The sequence below is a fragment of the Myotis daubentonii genome, chromosome 15, assembly GCF_963259705.1.
Source record: "Myotis daubentonii chromosome 15, mMyoDau2.1, whole genome shotgun sequence".
In the NCBI taxonomy this organism is placed as follows: domain Eukaryota; kingdom Metazoa; phylum Chordata; class Mammalia; order Chiroptera; family Vespertilionidae; genus Myotis; species Myotis daubentonii.
In genome coordinates, this window is record NC_081854.1 from 58,149,825 (window position 1) to 58,158,829 (window position 9,005).

A 9,005-nucleotide genomic window follows, 5' to 3' on the forward strand; every position below is an offset into this window, starting at 1 on the left:
TGACCGAGCTCCCTAGTGAGGTCACGTGGCTTTCTTCGGTTCCTTAAGGAGCCGCACCCTCAGCTCTGCCCTGATGCTCTCTGACCTCAGGGCAGCCACGTGGGCCTTCCCGTCGCTGTCCTCCCTGGAGGCTGGCCGGCCAGGCTGTGCTGGGAAGAAGGAAGGCGTGTGGCCTGAGCACCTCGAGCCTCACGTGGAGCTGCGGGGCCTTCCCCGCGTCTCGTCTTGCCAGGGCGGCCACGAGTGGGGGGTCCCTTCTGCAGGGCGAGGTGCCGCCCGCGGGGAACTGGTCCACAGCGAGCCTTGTAAACCCGCGTGGAGATGGCTTACACTTCATGACTGTCGAAGCTGTTACTTTCAACATTTATTTTGATGTTTATACGTTAGCAGTTAACTCTGGAGAGAATTTATTGGTTGAAATAGTGGTGATTTTAGAAGCCACACCATTGCTATTGCCGTGGCCTCACAGGTTCATTTAGCACAGTGGTTCTCAACCTGTGGGTCGCGACGCCTTTGGGGGTCAAACGACCCTTTCACAGGGGTCGCCTAAGACCCTCCTGCATATCAGATATTTACATTATGATTCATCACAGTAGCAACATTACACTTATGAAGTAGCAACGAAAATAATTTTATGGTTGGGGGTCACAACATGAGGAACTGTATTAACCCTTTGAGCGCCAACCAATATCCTAGGAACTATGCTAAAATTGCCAGGGCATTTTTGCTAATTTTACAGCAGTTTAGGAAAAAAATTATGAATTGCAAGTAAATGAAGTTACATATTCAAAAACTTTAGGAAACCTTTACTACATTAACATATTTAGCAATATCATCATCACTAATAAAAGCAGACTTAGAATGGGGGTTTATGGGGGGGAATGAGGACACATTTGTAATTCCTTAACTAATAAAGAATTTAAAGATAAAAAAAAATAAAGCATACTTAGAACTGGATGCCATTTCAAAGCTTTTTTTTTTTTTTCTTTAATATATTTTATTTATTTTTTACAGAGAGGAAGGGAGAGGGATAGAGAGTTAGAAACATTGATGAGAGAGAAACATTGATCAGCTGCATCCTGCACACTCCCCACTGGGGATGTGCCTGCAATCAAGGTACATGCCCTTGACCAGAATCGAATCTGGGACCCTTGAGTCCACAGGCTGATGCTCTATCCACTGAGCCAAACTGGCCAGGGCTTTTTTTTTAAATTTATTTTTTTAATATAATTTTTTTTATATTTCAAAGCTTTGATAGTGCTCCCGGCACTTTTGGCGAAAGACAGGAGGAGCACAATCGCTCTCCCCGGCACTCTAGGGGTTAAAAGGTCGCTGCATTAGGAAGGTTGAGAACCACTGAGTTAGCAGGTGAAATTAAGGAGACGCGTGTTCAAGTTAAAGAGCAGAAAGACGGGTGATGACTTTGTGGCCAATGAGATGTATGTATCGTACAGTCTGAGACGTAAAACTTGTTAATGCTGTTTTATCAGCAACAGTTACAGAGCATAGGCTGTGAAGCATGATTTCGGTATTTTCTGTATCATAACCGCCTTTTAGACCTTCTCCTGGTTTCCTCCAAAGGCTTAATTTGCTTTATAATAAAACTGTTTTTGTTTTTCAAATGAAGAGCAGATAGGTTTGAGTTCAGATTTTTTCTATCTCCTGCCCTCACAGAGGATTACAAATAAGAGACGGCAATTTAGAAAGGAGCCGTGTTCATATATAAATCGTAGTACAGCTGTCGGGGTGCACTCCGTGGGTTCCCTGAGGGCATCAGGCTCTCCGTGCCTCGCGTGGAGGTGCCTGCGATGCTGGAACGTGGAGCTTTAGTAACTGCGGCCTCCGCCGTGGGACGGAGGCAGGTCGCACTGGTGTTGAATTTTGTGCGATAAGGAGGGCGGGCTGTGAGCCATGGTGCAGCTCTTCCCCACCTGAACGTGCCAGTCGCTGGGCTCTTGCTAAGCCGCTTCTGAGGCAGCGGTCCGGGCAGCCCACGCTGCCCTCCTGACACCCTCTCTGGGGGCGGTGCTGTGGCCCCTGGGCCCCATGTGAGCACGCCCCGGTCTCAGCGTCCCCCCCGACACCCTCTCCGGGGGCGGTGCTGTGGCCCCTGGGCCCCATGTGAGCACGCCCCGGTCTCAGCGTCCCCCCCGACACCCTCTCCGGGGGCGGTGCTGTGGCCCCTGGGCCCCATGTGAGCACGCCCCGGTCTCAGCGTCCCCCCCTGACACCCTCTCCGGGGGCGGTGCTGTGGCCCCCGGGCCCCATGTGAGCACGCCCCCGTCTCGGCGTCCCCTCGCCTCCTGGGAAAGCCCCACCAAGTCCAGGTTTGGGCCTTTGTGATGTCGGTGTTAACAGCCTTGTCTTTCCTTTTTCGAAAAATAGCAAAACACCGAATTGCTCATAAACCTCACTCCAAGCCCAAAACTTCAAATAGTTTTGAAGCGGATTTTGCAAATGTTGAATCCAAGGATCTGCTCGCGGACCAGGAGCTGTGGGCTCGGCTGGAAGAGCTGGAGCGACAGGAGGAGCTGCTGGGCGAACTTGAGAGGTACTGACAGCGGCCCCTCCCCCGGAGCTTCCTCCACTCAGCTCCTCGCCACCCTCCTCCTGGGTGAGAGAGCGTGTGCTCCTCGGGGACACAGGCCGCGCACGGAAGTATGGATATCATATATTACATTTAAAAATATATGTATATTTTATTGATTTTTTACAGAGAGGAAGGGAGAGGGATAGAGAGTTAGAAATACTGATGAGAGAGAAGCATCGATCAGCTGCCTCCTGCACACTCCCTACTGGGGATGTGCCCGCAACCAAGGTACATGCCCTTGACCAGAATCCAACCTGGGACCCTTCAGTCCGAAGGCCAACGCTCTAGCCACTGAGCCAAACCGGTTAGAGCTCATACGTGTTTTTTTTTGTTGAATAACTTGTTAAAGAGGAAACGCGCTGAGTGTGTGTGTTGCCGGGACGGGTCTCCGCTTTCTTTGCGCACTTCTGTGGTTGCGGGCAGTTTGTGACGGGGCAGGAGTCCGCTCCATGAGCATCCCCTGCGGGGAGAAGGCGTGGCACCGGCTGCCGGGCTCCTGGGCGTCTCCCCACGCAGGCTCCCGGCTGCTGTGCTTCGGTGATGTGCCATAGGCAGTGCCTCGTCTCCGTGTAAAATGGCGCAGAAAGGATAGATTTCCTCCCCCTCCTCTGCACTCAGGCATTTTTGATTAACTGATAGTGTTTCATTTTTAAATCTGTTTAGTGGTGTTCTTGGTCATGATCTCTCTTTTTTGCATCATGGCATTTCAGTCCCATTGCACTTCGGGTTTTGTTATTTTTGTAAGGTCCTCCAATCCTGTGTACAATGAAGCATGAAAAATGCATGCATGTATGTATATGAATAAAGTTGTGTGCACATGTATACATTATTTTTAAAAATCGTAACACATGCTTATAAATGTAGAAACAGAAGATAAGAGTGTTCATGTTCTGTGGCTTTAGTTTCTGATCTTGAAACAGAGATACAGAATCCTTTGAATTTCTTACAAATTTCTGGTCGTGTTATTTATATTGTGCTTGTATTTTGTATGGCCAGCGTTCTCTTTGCAAAGATTAGAAAAATCATGTACTCTGTTGTACTTTTGTTTGAATAACCACAGTACACAGAATCAGCAGAGGGACTAATGTGTTTCTGTTTATTTCAGAAAATTTTTGTTGACCTAGAATTCTAGTTAAAAAGTATCCTATTCGAAATCTTAAATTCGACCCATCGACGTGAACGGAAATGAGAAAACGTAAGACACTAGTGTGTGTTCCACTGGCTCTTCTCCCCTTTTCTCTGCTAGTCAGCCCCCCACTGTGACTGCGAACGGAGAAGACACAGCGTCTTCCGAAGAGGAGAAGGAAGACGCCAGCACACGTGTGAACGGACACGTGAACGGACACGGGAACGGGACGCATCCAGCGGCCGAGGCCGCGGCTCCCAGCTGTCGGCCCGCGGACGCCGCCATTGCGGAGCTGCTCCGCGGGCCGGGCTGCGCTGTGAACGGCTCTCGTTGCCCCCTCAGTGATGAGGACGAGGATGGTGACGACGACGATGCTCTTGGGCCAGAGGCCAGCTCTGTGCCGACCATACACTTCTCTCACACCGTCGAACCCAAGCGGGTGGGTGTGCTGCACCTTTACTCCTGTCGGGTCTCCTAAGACACGGTCTTCGCAGCGACCGATGTTCATGGTGCCAAACAAGACTGTCTCTTGTCCCTGGTTCTGATCAATTTATTGAAAAAGAAAAAGGGGGAAAAGCCTGAGTCGTTAGCACGCATCGGGCCACGGGTCTCTGCAGTGGATTGGATGGGGGGTGCCGGGAGGGGTCGGTTCCAGGCGACCGCTGCCGCCCCCCCCGTCCCTCATCACGGCTCCCTCGGGAATCCCAGAGTGAGTTGTATGGTGGGCACTTGGTGTGTGGAGGGGGTTTGAAAGTGACTGCATTAGTTAAGTTTTAAATTATACCAGGTTGTCGTTTCTGTGCGGCTGGCATAAAATGAATAGGAACATCATGAGCAAGAAGGAAAAATGTAGGAGGAAGTAAAAATTAGTCTCTTTTCTGACAAAGTAAATATAAACATCTGTGGGCAATCATGACTCCAGAATCTTGGCATTTAGAGCTGGGGTTAGAGCTTCTCTTTAGCAGCCACAGACGGCTGTGCAGCCACCCTGCCCTGGGGCAGTTCGGTCGGGAGGCTGGGCTCCGGGAGAAGGACAGGCCACCTTGCGCCACCCCTGCCCCCCGCCCCGCACTCCTTCCTCATTGTCCTCCTCCAGGACACGGCCCGGAGACCACGGCTGCTCTCGGCGTAGCGCCCCTCCCCCTCCTGTCCCTGCAGGGCTGCTTTCCGTCCCACGTGCCTGTGATGATTATTTAATGAAACATGTTTAAAACATATTTGATATTTCTCAGGTCCCTTAAGTTATCCCTGCTCTAATGTGAAGGGAAATAATTATCTGCTTTTTAATGCTCTAATACTGCAGACTGAAGGGAGCACTTACTGAATTCCGCGGGAAAAAGGGCTGATTGGTCAGAAAGGAAGTGCGCTTTGTGATTCCTTGGGCCTTGCATTTCTCGTACTTGCAGCCGGACGGCGCGGGAGGAGTGAGGGCTGTGCAGGGTGTTGGGGGTGTTGTTCACGGGACAGTGCAGGGTGCCGAGCGGGCACCGAAGGACAGAGCCCTGAGCAGGTCCGTCTTGGTTTTCAGTGTATTTACCCAAAGCATCATGGACGAGTGGCCCTGCCCGTTCGGACCCGTGTTGTTCAAGGGTCTGTCTTTTGCTTTCGATATGAAAGCGGAGGCCCTGGGGCCTGGAGTGGTCGCTGGTGAGGTAGCTCAGTGCTGTGCGCCTGCGGGGTGGGGGGGGGGGGGGCGGGGAGTGGAGGGGGTGTCTGACCGCGTCTCACGCCGCACCTCGCTTCCGTGCGGGAAGCACAGGCGGCCCCGCTGCTGTCAGTGCTGAGGGCGTTGGTTTTGTTTGGCTTAGACTTAATTGCTCGGGAGGATTGTCATTTTTTGCTGTGAACGTTTTAGGTTCGAATCAACACTGGGAAAAACACCACCTTAAAATTCAGTGAGAAGAAGGAAGAAGCCAAACGGAAGCGAAGGAACAGCTGTGGTGGCCACCCGGCCCCGGAGCTGCCCACGATCAGGACCCCTGCGGACATCTACAGGTGGGCGGGCCCCGCCAGGTGGGCGGGCCCCGCCTGCACCAGCCTCTGCAGGGCCCCGAGGCGTCCCCGGGCAGCTGCCCGGCCACCACGGTCCAGTCCAGAGCCTGGGCGTGCGCTCACTTCCCCTCCCCTCCTGGCCAGCACTTTAAAACGTTCCCGATGGATCTAGTCAAACCACGTGTCTGGAACTTTTAGAAATGGAGGTGTGTCCCGTGGGCTGGGCCTGGTGCCGGCACTGCCTGACGGTCGGCACGGCCCATGTTCTGGAAATGGCAAAGGCTGCTGCCTGCCTCCCAGGTAGGCCGCAGTTATGGGTGGGGTTTCGGCAGATGAAGCGGCTGTCGCCCAGAACGTGTTCGTAGTGAAGGGCTGTGTTCCATTGGCCCCAGGTCACAGTTTCAAAAGCAGGAAATAGTCCTTTGAGGCTACACGGTTATTTTGATGGTGAAAACGTTAGGTCCACGTTTGAGTAAAACACGTCAGGCTGATTTCTGGAGCCGGTCTCACACACGCGGGGCCGCGTGTCGGTGTGCGGCCTCAGCGGGGTGTGCTGTGGCCGCAGGGTCTTCGTGGACCTGGTGAACGGGGCGTACGTCCCCCGGAAGTCCATCCTGAAGTCCCGCAGCCGCGAGGACAGCGTGTGCAGCGACACCAGCGAGGGCAGCGCCGAGTGCGAGGAGCGCCGCGGGCTCCTGCGGAGCGTCAGCTGCGAGGACGCCCTGGGCAGCGACGCCGGCGAGAGCATCTTGGAGGAGGAGCCGGAGCCGCTTCCAGAGGCGCTCTCGCCCGCGCCCGGGACGCTCGAGGTGTGTGAGTGTCTCACTCGTGTCACGTGGTGTCCTTGGCGATTCCTGGGGGGCCGGTGGTGGCCGCGGCCTTCAGGGCCCTCGCTCCCTGTCCCTGTCCACATGTTCCTGGGGGCGGAACGTGTTTCTCTAAGCGGCCGTGCTCTTGTGCTGTCTCCCAGGTCTGGTCTATCAGTCGTTCGTTTCATTGCCTTTAAATGACTGTTTTATGTATTTATTATTGAAGTTAAACTGGGTAACGGCAGTGTTCACCTTGTAGCTTAGCTTTGTATGTTTACTCACACTCACAGGACCTAGTCAGGTCCAGGCTTGTGCTTGTTTGATGAATAGTGCTTTTACAAATTGTCATTTAAGTGCTACCTGGTCTTCACTAACTTGGACCCTGGCTTGCAAGGTAAGCAAACTGTGCGTGAAAGTTTGTCCGTTTCAGTGTGCACAGGAGTTCTTAGGAGATGCCAGGGGGAGGCTCCAAACACCAGAAATCTTTAAAAAGATTCGTAACAACTTGGTCTTTATCGATCTCCCTGTCAAGCGGTCAGGCTGAAGACGGGCTGGTGTGTGCCCGCGTTTGTGCTCAGTCCTGTGGCTCCAGTGGAGCTCGCGTGCCAGGCGGCCCAGCAGACGCCGGGGCCTTCGGGTCTGCTGCACGGTCAGTCGTAGCGAATGCTGAGGCCAGCGCTCATCCCACCGGTGTCAGTGTTGTCACTAAAAATAGATACATTTTTATTGATTTCAGGAAGGGAGAGGGAGAGAGAGACATCAGTGATGAGAGACCCCCTGGCTCATAGGTCGATGCTCAACCTCTGAGCCACGCTGGCCGGGCAGCGGTGTTACTTTTCAGGTTCCACTCTTACACAAAGTTGAGGCGAGACACAGCGCGATACCCGTAAGTGCACGAGCGGACGCCACGTCAAGCTGTCGCTGCTGCGAGACCGAGTGCCTGTGGGCCGGGCCCCGCGCCGTGTGAGCTGTCAGAGTGGACTTCCACTTGGTGGTGTGATTAAGATGTTGTAATGGCATTTGATTTCTCTGAGCAATTTGTATTTTGATGTTTTTTAATCCAGAAATCTTGTGAATTTACTTTTAATGAAAAGAAATGTGTCATTGACTAATACAGGATAAAGGATTGTGTGGCAGCTTTCTTGCGTTTTGTTACCACACTCCGGCGTTTGTCTTGTAGGCGTTTTCTGGAACTGTAATAGAGAAAGAATTGTCGCCCTGCCTCACCCCGCACCCAGCCACGGTCCACCCTGTGCTGCCCACGATCCCTGAGCGGAGAGAAGTCCCGTCAGAAGGGTCGGAGGTCACCAAGCGGGTGTCCAAGTTCAAAGCCGCCAGGCTGCAGCAGAGGACCTAGGCTGCCAGGCGGTGGGCGCTTGCGGCCTGCAACCTCGTGCTGCATCGTCTAGAGTTCGTACCGCTGATGGCTCCTCGGAGAGTGGAAGGAGGTGTCCTCAGTTAATTTGGAAGCAGATTCTCCTCTTCGTCGGTGGAGATGAGGATCCGAGTGAGCCCAGGGCTTCCCAGTCCGCTTGCTCGTCGTCCTCCGGCACCGGCGACCCCGCTGCTGCCTCTGATGCCACGGCTCTCGGATCGCTTCTCAGAGGTTGTTCCTGGGCGTGGTTGGTGTTTGAACTAAACGCAGGCGGTTCCGTGCCGGCTGTGATGTGCACACCGCGTGGACCATGTGGCAGAAACGTAAGATTCAGACCCAGCAGTTCTGTTCCTGCTTCAGCCTTTGAAAGGCCCTTTAAGAAACCTTCTGGTGGGCTCTGCAGCGAGGTGCCCTTTAACCCCGGGCTGCCGCTGTCCTCGGCAGAAGCTCCCGTGGCCTGTGGGCAGGTTTCTTGGTTGGAAGAATGGGATTTTGTAAAACTTTTTCTTTTTTTTAAGTAAAAATTTTATGAAACTTGGTCTCGAAAATGCTGTGGACTTTATGACTCAGAGCTGCGAGTGGAAATGGCTGATTTATGCACGCGCTGCGAGCACCGCCAGCCGCCCTCGCCCTCGCGGCCCCGGGCAGCCTCCGCGTGTGCAGTGTAACTAACGGGTGCTGTATTTGGGGGGGAAAGAGCATGTCTTCATGATCAACACGATTTTAAAATAAGAAATTTTATGTCCTGGTCTTCCCAACCCTTCATTCTCTAAGGATGAATCGAAATGTCATATTTACTTTTAGCAAAACTTAAAATGCAGAAACGTACTCTAATAGAAAATTGTGTCGCACGTGTAAATCCTCAGCTTGATGCCAACATGTGGCTTTTAAAAGCATCCTGCTCTCCTAAAACAAGCCGTCAATGCCCGTCCCCTATTCACGGCTGTGTCTGAAGGCTATTTATAGCTCCTTTAATGAATTCTTGCTTAAACAAAGTGAAGTTATGTCCTAGAAAAGAGGAGTGTTTGTAACTGGAGCAGCGGCACGAAGAGCTCGTGAAGATGCGCTTTAACGGGCCTGAGCCGAGTCCCACACGCCGAGGGTGGCGCAGGG

The 9,005-nt window shown here is 52.9% G+C and overlaps 1 protein-coding gene across 2 annotated transcripts in view; it reads left to right on the forward strand.

Annotated features, from left to right (window-relative positions):
* Positions 1–8,430, forward strand: part of URI1 (URI1 prefoldin like chaperone) — a 31,182-nt gene extending 22,752 nt beyond the window's left edge. For both annotated transcript variants that reach the window (XM_059668149.1, XM_059668150.1), the window contains exons 7-11: positions 2,386–2,551; positions 3,837–4,155; positions 5,572–5,711; positions 6,274–6,517; positions 7,698–8,430. In XM_059668149.1, the coding sequence (XP_059524132.1) occupies positions 2,386–2,551; positions 3,837–4,155; positions 5,572–5,711; positions 6,274–6,517; positions 7,698–7,874 (1,046 nt within the window). In that variant the 3' untranslated portion in view covers positions 7,875–8,430. The remainder of the gene's footprint in view (positions 1–2,385; positions 2,552–3,836; positions 4,156–5,571; positions 5,712–6,273; positions 6,518–7,697) is intronic.
* Positions 8,431–9,005: the final 575 nt, after the last annotated feature.